Source organism: Garra rufa, chromosome 21, assembly GCF_049309525.1.
Source record: "Garra rufa chromosome 21, GarRuf1.0, whole genome shotgun sequence".
NCBI classification, from domain to species: domain Eukaryota; kingdom Metazoa; phylum Chordata; class Actinopteri; order Cypriniformes; family Cyprinidae; genus Garra; species Garra rufa.
In genome coordinates this window covers 41,038,922-41,050,132 of record NC_133381.1, presented here as the reverse complement: position 1 = coordinate 41,050,132, position 11,211 = coordinate 41,038,922, and the positions used below count along the sequence as shown (strand labels likewise).

The following is an 11,211-nucleotide window of genomic DNA, read 5'->3' as shown; positions in this document are numbered from 1 at the left end:
GCAGAGCTCCTCATTATTATTCATGAACCTTCCAAATAAGGTAATAACAGACCATTTCATTCTAGGGACAAATAGGGTTGTAAATGGAGCTGTAAATGCCATATGCCATATACCTTCTATGTAGATATCAGACAACAATTTAAAATATTCTATCAATGCATTCTATGGCACCTTAAAATACAATAATAATTTTCCAAAAAGTAGGGATGTCGATCTTGACAAACAAAAAGCAGGCAGATGTGTTCTCCCAGTCATGATTTGCTGCATATAACATTGTCCAATAACCAGGAGTGATGTGATAAAGAAAAAGTGATCAAAGCTATGGAAGGTTGTCTCCATGTAAAGAGGTTTTGACACTGACAGCAGATTTCAGAACTGGTGATTTCCCCATTTTCAGCAGCTGTTGTCGGCAATGCAACAACACAGCAGGGATGTAATGCAGCATCTGACAATGGGAAATTCAGCGACCTCTAGTGATAAATCACTGTCAGAAAGCTCCAAGTGTTTGTTCTAACAAGTGATGAATGTGAAAGCGAATTAACAGTGAGAATTATTTTATGCCATCATTTTCAAAAGAGGTTCTGTTAATTTTGTGCCCTGTAATTTCCAGCTATTAGAGCAGGCCTTTTGCTATATATATACACATACATACAAACACAGACTGCCATTCAAAAGTTTGGGATCAGTAAGCTTTTTTATGTTTTTAAAAGAAGTCTCTTATGCTTCTATGTAAATAATTGTTTTATTTATTTTATATCTATTTTAATATATTTTAAAATATAATTTATTTCTGTTATGCAAAGCTGAATTTTCAGCATCATCACTCCAGTCGTCAGTGTCACATAATCCTTCAGAAATCAAATATGCTGCTTTATTCATTTTATTATCAATGTTGGAAACAGTTGTGCTGCTTAATATTTTTTGGAACCTGTAATTCTTTTTTTCACTATTCAGATGAATAAAAAGTTTAAAAGAACATACTTTATTTACAATAGAAATCTTTTTTTCAAGAATATAAGTCTTTGCTATCGCTTGTAATCAATTTAACACATTCTTGCTGAATAAAAATATTAATTTCTTTCAAAAAAATAATAAAAATACACCACAGACTTAATTGTGTTGTTTATATTGTTTCTATTTTAAATAAATGCTGTTCTTTTAATCTTTACATTTATTAAAGAATTAAAGAAAGCAGCAAAACTTTGTTTAACATTGATAATAAATCAGCATATTAGAGTGATTTCTGAAGGATCGTGTGATGCTGAAGACTGGAGTAATGATGCTGAAAATACAGCTTTGCGACGAAAAAGGGTTAAAGCATAAAAACAATAAGTGTAATACTGCTTTAAATTGTTAATGCAATTAATTAACTTCATTGCATTTTGTTTTTCTGAGCAAAAAATATCATTCATTTTCCTCAAATTTACAGAAGACACCCACTAAAATGTCATTCAGTGTAACAATCTCATCAGGCATATTTACAACAAAACTCAATTTATGACATATTAAAAGATGAATTACTTTCACCCCAAATACTAATTAGTTGTAATTCTACATTTTTAAAATGTGCCACTATCCTATAGGCTTTGCCCATTTGTGAGTAAGAATTTTTTACTCATTTAAAAAACAATAAAACTGAATATGCTCCCTTATTCTTTTATATATTTTAATATGTATAAGTCCGAATAAAAGCATGTTGTTTGAATTTTTACATAAATATTGTTACACTGAATGTCAATGTAACATTATTCCAACCAAACTATGACATTTAATTCTAAAAAAAAAAAAAACGTATTTGAAACCGTAAAAGTAGACACTTTACTTACATTTAATGTGCTTTCTATGGACATAAAATCACTTTTGAGGCTGCACATCTTAACATCTTTGACCCTTATACATGAATCTTTACTTGATATTAAACTACTAATAAAAACACCATGCAAAATTTCAAAAATGAATGTTTTATATGGCTCTTTATATTATAGATTTCATGTTATTGTTACAATGTATCATATCAACACTATTGCATTTTATTTTCTTGTCAAAACTAATGCATTGCATTTTGAAATAACGAAACAATAATGTGTGAAGCTAAGCCATGATAAAACAGATACTCACTGAAAAAAACAGGATCGGACATTGATATTGCATCGTGTCTTATTTGTTACATCAGGAGGATGTAGGAGTGTTTTCATGTACAGAACTCCAGATGTTATATATTGTCAACAAGGAGGCATTTTGAAAAAACTAAAAAGATGTCAAAAAGAAAATAAATAAGTAGTATATGTTAATAAATGCTAATGGAGTTGTTCTGTTATTAACGAACAACTTTGAAATCCTTAAAATCCAGTTTATCGATGGAGCGCTCGTTATTGAACTCTGCTTTGGCGATTCGTGACTGAGGGCTGCCGGTGGTTTGCAGCCACTGCTGCATTTGCTGGACTTTGGACGCCGGACCCTGCAGCTGCCCTTGAACCGTCCCAGCAGCAGTGTTCTGCACCCAGCCGACCAGACCCAGCTTCTTTCCTTCTGACTGAAACACAACACACAGACCAGCACCACTGATCAACACAACTCTGGACACACTAGAGTTCAAAATGCTTTACATCAGGTAAAAAAATAATAAAAGAAGCTTAAAATCATTTAAAGCGAGATTAAAAAAAAAAAACTAATAGTTATCACTTTACTTAGCCAGTTGATTGATTACATTGATAATTGCATTGATAATTGTTTTCTAAAATGTTCGGTTTAAGTATACAAATAAGGCATTATTTAATGAAATATGAATACATTTCTAGTACAAAAATCTAAACACTGGATGAAATCAGTTTCAAAATTCTTGTTGAATTTTTTTTTTTGACATATTAGAGTCAAAACTTTTTACAGAGGGAATTTTGGGCATCTCATATCGTCATGCCATAATTCAGAAAAAAACATAGAATAGAAAAGAAACACTCAGTTTTTTTTACCATTTTTGGGGGAACAAAATGTATATAATCAAGCAAATCATACATGTACAAATCCCTCTGTAAAAACCTTCAGAATATAGACAGAAATAAACATGTAAAGTTTGGTGTGTGTAAGAAAAAGGAAGAAAAAATGTCAACTCTTCAGCAATAAAATAAAGGAAAACAAATGTTAGATTATCTTGAGTCATTTTGGCTTATTAGTATGGATCAATTGGATCATCGAAGGTCGGCAACAAAGACATCGGTTAATAAAATGGGATTAAATACATAAAGGATATTTTTATTATTGAACATGTTTAATCTTTGCAGGTTTGCATTGAATTTCAGTGTTTTTATTCATTTTGAAGAACACTGTATCTGTTTTTTTGTGAGCGAGATGAAATAATGCATGTTCACATTTATTCTAGAACTAAAGTAACTCACAATTTCTCTCAACAAGGGGACAGGAGAGCTTTAAATCGACAAATGGTGGGAAAAGTAACTGGCATTAATTATTTAAAAAAAGTAATGCCTTACTTTAGTTACTTGGAAGAAGGAATAGTATTACATAACTTGCATTACAGCACTGATTATGGCAATATTTACCATTATAGGACAACTAGCCCCATCCAGGACATGACAGGAGTACATTACCTGTGTGTATTTCCGAAAGAACACACCTTGCACCCTCCCAAACACCTCATAATCTACACACAGCAGCTCTTCAGACATAATCACCTGAAACACAAACCATTCATCTCAATCGATCACTAGAATAGCTCAGACTACAGGCTTACACCTTTATTATCATCTCACTTAGCAAATCAATGCAACTTTTCCAGCGTTTTGCCATTGCTGGATAATAACTACAAGCATTTTTATTCACTACAGAATTTAGCATGAACTCTTAAGATTTCATTTCCATAGAAATGCACTGGATCTCATTGAAAACAGTGACAGCGTTTGACTGCTATGTCCAGGTTTTCAATAAGATACTCACTATAACGTACCGGTGGATGGACGATATTAAAGTGCTTTCTGTTTTCTGAAATCCGCGATAAAATCGGCTTTATTGCTCTTTCAAATGCGGTTTATTTCACGTGTGAACTAGCAACTCACTGTTTTGCTCATGAAGCGGCACACGCGCAGCGTCATCATCACAGCGCGTCGGTCATCCGGGTTACGGCATGACGTCTGACGCAACTAACCAATGGCAAATGTGGAAGTTTGAGTTGTCTTGTTTCTTAGCAACGAGTGTAAACACAGCTCTTCACCACTACTACAAATAAATTGGATTTCATTGAAACTCGAGCGGTTTATATTCACAGAAAGCACAAACTGGTAAGTCTGAATCTAAATAGATATTTTAAAAATCTTTAGGCTAATGTCTAAGTGCTTATGAAAATGTGCTGATTAAGCCAATAAGGTAATTTTTTAACAGATTATATCTCTAATTGCTTATTTACAGCATATTAAGACATTCGTTATTTTTGTATTACAAGCTTTTGGTAATATTATGTTTAAACATGCAAATCTTTATCTAATTCATCTAAATATGCACTATGCATATTGGATAAACCCAGGTTTAAACTTCTTGTTTAATTTTGTTGACATATAAAGAGTTTTTGCAGAGTTTTTTATCACTCCATGAATTGAAAAATACTTTTAACAGTCAGAAAAAGTACCATTTTTTTAGGAATAAATGTTAAATCAAGCGAATGATCAAACGCTTTTAAACAGTATGATTTTTAATGCTTTTTAAAGCATTTTCACCAACTTTATTTGATCCAAGGTACAGCAAAAACTTAAACAATATTTTTACTATTCAAAATAACTGCTTTCTATTTGTACATATTTTAAAATGTAATTTATTCCTGTGATCAAATCTGAATTTTCAGCATCATTACTCCAGTCTCATGATCCTTCAATCATTCTGATTTGCTGATCAAAATACATTTCTTTTTATTATTATGTTGAAAAATAGAATTTCAGAATTTTTTTTTAGAAGAAAAGCATTTATCTGAAATAGAAAGCTTTTGTAACATTATAAATGTCTTTATCATCACTTTTGATTAATTTAAAGCATCCTTGCTAAATATAAGTATTAATTTATATAATTTCTTTCCCACAAAAAATAAACAAATAAATAGTAAGTAGCCTAAATAAAAATTATACTAACTCCAAGCTTTTAGACGGTAGTGTATAATGTTACAAAAGCTTTTTATTTCAGATAAATTCTTATCTTTGGATCTTTCTATTCATCATAGAATCCTAAAAGAAATTTACTCAACTGTTTTAAATATAAATAATAATAATAAATGTATCTTAAGCAACAAATCGGCATATTAGAATGATTTCTAAAGGATCATGTGACACTGAAGACTGGAGTAATGATAATGATAATGAAAATTCATCTTTGATCACAGCATTAAATTACATTTTAAAATATATTCAAATAGAAAGCAGTTTTTTTAAAATAGTAAAAATATTTCACAATATTAGTGTTTTTGTTGCATATTGGATCAAATAAATGCAGGCTTGGTGAGGAGAAGAGAATTCTTTAAAAACATTAAAAAACATTTTTTTTGACTGGTAGTATTAATCACTGTACTTTCTTCAGCTTCTTAATCACAGCATATTAAGACATTAATTATTTTTGTATTACAAGTTTTTCGGTAATTTAATGTTTAAACATGCAAATGAGGCTGTATCTAATTAAATATGCACTATATATTTCCACAACAGAAATTTGAACACTGGATAAAGCCAGGTTTAAAATTCTTGTTTGATTTTGCTGAAGTATTAAGAGTTTTCACAGATGTGACTTTTATTTTTATCACTCCATAAAGCAGCAAATACTGTCAACTGTCCGGAAAAAAATATCATATTTTTAGCAATAAAATGTTATATGAATCAATCGAATAGTATACAAACAACCTTCAGCATATGAAAAGGAATGAGGACTCATGGCCTTTTAAGATATGTTTTGCAATTGGAATCTAGATGCAAAAAAATAAAATGCAATAAAATAAACACTTAAATGTGTATTTTGTATGTTTTCTTTCCACTGATCTGAAAGAAGACATGTTATTTAATCAAAATAGCTTTAAAATGACCAGTGCATGAAAGAAATGAGTTTCTCATATTTCTCATATTAAATATATGAGACCAGCAGTTGACTAGCTTTTTTATTTTTTGACACAATGCCCACTAATATATGCTAGATAGAAGAAACAAGAAACATTTCACATCTGGACTGTTTTTAAAAGAATTGTCTGTATTTTATATCAATCCATAGAGCACAAGTTGACAACGCTGTTATTAGATGATCATCTCCTGCTGACGCGAATGTGAGACAGTGACTGAGATTTAAACACTGTATAAACATGCAAACAGTGCCACATTATCAATTCTCACAGCAATTTTGGGAAAAAGAGACCGTATCAACAAAACTTCCATACTTGCACAGAGAGGGCATGAGCCGACATCGCAGTCCCTCAGGAGCTCATCGCAACTCCAGACCGCATCTTCTACAAAACCAAGAGGGAAAGATGAGCTCCGCGAGAGAGAGACAGCAACCCTGGCAACATCCAGACAACATCCATAGGAAAAAACACATACATCTGGAGGAGCAGAATGAGTACGTTCCTTCACGAAGAGAATCGGACAAACTATTCCCTCTAAAGCCAGTCCTTCACAAAAGAGCGTTCAGCCTGAGTAACGTCACAAAACCAGAGCATCAAGAGAGACTTTACTCATGTTTGACAGATCAGGCAGCTCTTAGACACCAGCAGAAGGTTCAAAGGAAACTAGACGCTCTTAATTCAGACTATCAAGTGAGAAAAAATCAGACAAAGAGCTATGAACGTGAACAGAAGCTTCTAAAGGAAATCCACTCCAAGGAGATGATGCTCCAGGAGAAGATCTTCAAAGCAGAGGAGACTCTGAGAAGAGTTGAAAAGGAGAGGAAGGATAAAAGATATTTAGATACGTACTATAGTAACGGATACGACAACTGGCATGAGGAAAGAGACAGATATGAGAGCGAAAGAAGGGAGTTCAGAAATGATGATATGGATAGATGGGAGAAATGGGAGAGAGGGATAAACGGTGGCAAGGTGGAGAGGAGTAGAGAAAGTGCTAAATGGAAACCTTTGACCTCAGAGATGACAACAGCTCACAAGCTGCAGGAAATGAGAGAGAGGGATGAGTATAAACACACCGCAAAACACCGAAGCCGGGAAATGAGTAACGGCCGAAGGGAGAGAGGAATGGGTTGGGACAATGTCAGAAGAAGAAGGGAAATGCACAACCTTTATTTGGACAGTGAGGATGAAGAACTCTGCGATGTGAGAATACCACATTCACCTGACTCTGTGAGACGAGGCAGATCTCACCTCAAACATGAGAGGAGAGAACATAAAGATGGTTTATATCAGCTCACGTCCAAACTCATGAAGGAGGGCGTCCCGGATAAAAATCCCAGCCAGAGAGGAAAGCGGCTGCAGCAGGTGGAGCTCAGTCTGGAGGAGAGTCCAGATAATCCACACCAGCTGGTTCCGTGTAACGTGTGCCATCGATGCTTCGCACGAGACCGTCTGGAGACGCACATGAAGGTGTGTCAGAAAAAGCGGCCTCAGCGCAAGATATTCGACATGTCACAGTACAGAGCCAAAGGAACGGATCTCGAAGAGTTCATGAAAACCAACAGCAGGAGCAAAACGCCAGAAGTAGGAGTTTTACTTTACTTGATTATAAAGCCTGCTGCAATATATTTAAGATGCAGAGGCCTCTAATTGATGAACATGATCTAAACTTTGCTGTTAAACCTATTAATCACAAACTACTCCATGCCTTCTGTCATCAGGGCCTGTATTCACGAAACATCATAAGGCTAAAAGTAGCTCTTAACTCAGTGATTTAGGAGAAAATCTTAAAAATAATGGGCATGTCAGTCCTAAATGTAGGACTCCTAAATTTATGTTCTAAGAGTATTTCACAAAGCGTTTAGTGCTTAAACTAGCTCCTAAATCTGTGAAATGTTAGGAGTAGTGAAGAGGACCAAATCACAAACTAGGCTTCTCATTTTGTAATGTTTTTACTGGTTAAAATAGAAATTCCTTTGATTTTAATGGTAACTGTAATGGTGCCTGTGTTAATCTCTACTGATAATTGGTCACCTTCTAATGGCAGCTTGTTAAAACCACTAGATCCTAATAGATTATGTCCCAAAACACAGTACAGGAAACCATTTATTAATGATTTTAATGGTTAAAATTTGATGGTTTGTTATATTTGTAATGGTATTTGTAGTTGAAACAATTAGAATTTCTGTGATGATTGTTTTTTTTCCCCAGCAGTTTGTGATTTGGTTTTAGTGATTTAGTAGTCCTCTTCACTACTCCTAATGTTTCCCAGATTTAGGATATTTTTAGCACTAAAATGCTTTGTGAAATAATCTTTGAGCAAACATTTAGGAGTCCTTAAATTTAGGACTGACACTCTCATTATTTTTAAGATTTTCTCCTAAATCGGCAAGTTATGAGCTACTTTTAGCCTTAAGATGTTTTGTGAATACGAGCCCTGATCATTAGGATCTTTTGAGGAATGTTTATTTGTTCATCTCTCAGTTATCATTATATTGCATTGCTTTATATGTTTGGATCATTTAAATTTGAACTTATTAACACATAATATTGCAGAATAGAGTGATTAATATTTGTATAAATGTATGTAAGTATCTGCTGTACTGGTATAAAGATCTCATTGATTTACATTACAAGCATCAGAAATAATTATATAAATATATAGCTTCCGCAGCAGATTACATATTTTTGCTCAGTCACTGAACAAAACTGAGCTGTTTTTCTACTATACGAGCCACAGAAAACTTGATTGATCAAAAATGACACTCAACAAAAACACATTTGCATTTGTTAAAAAATATATTTTGTCTAAACACACAAAAAAACAGTCCCATATCAGAAAATTAACATTTTCTTTGTGTTTTTCATATGCTAAACTCACAAAGAACAAAAAAAGTATACAAAAAGTAGCATTTGAATGCACATTCATATACATTTTAACATCAGCGTCATGATGATGCTATTTGTCATCTGTAATTTCATAAAGGCTGTGTTTTGTGGGGATGTGTACTTCATAACCATTGTTGGGGAAACTTACTTTTAAAAGTCATGCATTACAACATTGCGTTATTTCTTTTAAAAAGTTACTAATTATGTTATTAGTCACTTTTTATGGAAAAAAAAAATGTTAGATTGTGTTAGATTACTTTAGCATTACTTTTTAAGTCTGGGGAGGGCTAAAAAATTCTATCTGGCAAATGCAAAAGCCCTTTCACACTAAAAGCTTTAGGCTGAAGGAAATGTAAATTCATATCTATGCAGTTAAACAGAAGAAGAAAGCAAAAAAAAAAAAAGAAAAAAGAACAACAAATGTTAATTCATCTTAAGTAATTTTTGCTTATTTGAATGAATAAATGGGATCATCGAAGGTCAACAACAAAGACTCTGGCTAATAAAATTTAATTAAATACTTGTATTATTTTTGTATTATTTAACATATTTAATTATTGCAGGTTTGTGTCATATTCTAAGTTGCATTTAACCATTTTTATTAATTTTGAGGAATACTGAATTATTTTTTTTTTGTGAGTGAGATGATTTTTATTTTATTTTTTATTGCAGTTTTTAAAACAAACAATACTAGGGCAATTACATAATACATAACATAAAAAAAACAACATTAACCAAATAAAAAAAAGAAAACAATATAAAATTTAAATAAGGAAAGCAGTAACATCACATATCCATAATCAAAATAGTTATAAGTTATTCAAGAAAACAATATATTTAAGGTTTTAAAGAAATTTACCATTTTCTTTGCTTTGCTATTTTTGGTTTCTTTTAATGCACACAGGTAGTGACCAATTTCTATTTTAAAATGAGTAAAATTAGTTTATTTTTCACTGCCCGTTTACATTTATGAATGAAAAACTTTCCATATATAATGAGTAAATTCACAATTTACCAAATTTTGAAGTCAGCAGTATACTCATTTAAAAATAAAATATCCTTTTCTTTGAGTTGCAATTCAACATTAGTACTTTGTTTAACAAAAAAAAAAAAAAAAATCACACCAAAACAATTTTGTATAAATACAATCATAAAATAAATGTACAATACTGTCATTTTCCTTTTTACAGAAAACGTCAATATCTTTACAAAACTTTGCAATTACCTGTTTTACAGGATAAATACGATGAACTATTTTGAATGATACCTCTCTAATTTTATTAGTAATACAAAAACGTCTAGAGATCTATATTGTGAAATTCTAAAATTCTAAGATTCTAATTCTAAAATTGTGATCTCCGAAAACCAATAGCTAAAGGAACACTAAAATTTGGCAAATCTTTCTAAGATAATTATTATTACATTTTTTTTTTAGTGAGTGAGATGAATTAATGCATGTTCACAATTATTACAGAACTAAAGTAACATCTTCCAATTTCTCTCAACATGGGGACAGAAGAGCTTTTATTTAGTAAATATGGGGAAAATATAACTTATTTGAAAAAGTAATGCATTAGTTACTTTTTAAAAAATCTGATTACATAACTTGCGTTACTTGTAATGCGTTACCCCTATACCCCCATAAAGTCTTTTTTCCTGTGTACTATCCGTGTCTTTACTGATGCCATACTGTTTTATCCTCAGCTTAAGAAGAATAATTGGCGGCAGAAACACGAGGTCTTCATTCAAACCATGCGTCAGGGTCGAACTCACACTCCAGGAAGAGGGCCGCCACTGTCAGTCGCAAACCTAAACTCAGAATATGTAACCTGCCCTCATTGTGGCCGCAAATTTGCCCCGGGCCCAGCAGAGAGACATATCCCAAAGTGCCAGAACATCAAGAGCAGACCACCACCTCCTAAACAACCAAACAGCGCCACCAGGAGGAAGATCACGCACTGACATCTCTGTCAGAACACAAAAGCCCTTGAGGCCTTTGCATTGTACTTCAGAGTAGCCTAACATTTTTTTTCTTAATATAATGTTATTTGGTTATTCAAAACACTTTAGATTAAAAAATAAATAAATAAATAACAATTAAAGAATTCTGTTATTCTGTAAGTAAATGTTATTGACAGTAAACTGATTTGAATGACTGATGTTTGTACAGTAAATGTCAATCTCACAATAAAATATTAAATGGTTACATTTTTCATACAATTCCTTTG

At 32.4% G+C, this 11,211-nt stretch overlaps 2 protein-coding genes across 3 annotated transcripts; one reads left to right on the top strand and one right to left on the bottom strand.

The window, feature by feature from the left end:
- Positions 1-1,941: 1,941 nt before the first annotated feature.
- Positions 1,942-4,113, bottom strand: acyp1 (acylphosphatase 1, erythrocyte (common) type). 2 transcript variants are annotated; one of them, XM_073827453.1, is made up of 3 exons: positions 4,068-4,113; positions 3,603-3,686; positions 1,942-2,533 (listed from the first exon to the last, which is right to left on the bottom strand). In XM_073827453.1, the coding sequence occupies exons 1-3, from the start codon at positions 4,104-4,106 to the stop codon at positions 2,318-2,320; spliced, it is 339 nt and encodes a 112-aa protein (XP_073683554.1). In that variant the 5' UTR covers positions 4,107-4,113; the 3' UTR covers positions 1,942-2,317. The 2 variants fall into 2 exon arrangements, with proteins under 2 accessions (XP_073683554.1, XP_073683555.1); XM_073827454.1 differs by having other exon boundaries at positions 3,959-4,108.
- A 22-nt stretch (positions 4,114-4,135) lies between these two features.
- On the top strand, positions 4,136-11,062 carry zc2hc1c (zinc finger, C2HC-type containing 1C). The gene is made up of 3 exons (XM_073826622.1): positions 4,136-4,140; positions 6,316-7,678; positions 10,688-11,062. Exons 1-3 carry the CDS (start codon positions 4,136-4,138, stop codon positions 10,943-10,945), a joined length of 1,626 nt encoding a protein of 541 aa, XP_073682723.1. The 3' UTR covers positions 10,946-11,062.
- Positions 11,063-11,211: the final 149 nt, after the last annotated feature.

Coding starts and splice junctions, on each gene's coding strand:
- acyp1 (XM_073827453.1), bottom strand. CDS start 4,106: ATGATGACGCTGCGCGTGTGCCGCTTCATGAGCAAAACA. Junction 3,687..4,067: donor GCCGCTTCATGAGCAAAACA/GTGAGTTGCTAG, acceptor TTTGTGTTTCAG/GTGATTATGTCTGAAGAGCT. Junction 2,534..3,602: donor TCTTTCGGAAATACACACAG/GTAATGTACTCC, acceptor GTTGTGTTTCAG/TCAGAAGGAAAGAAGCTGGG.
- zc2hc1c (XM_073826622.1), top strand. Junction 7,679..10,687: donor GCAGGAGCAAAACGCCAGAA/GTAGGAGTTTTA, acceptor TTTTATCCTCAG/CTTAAGAAGAATAATTGGCG.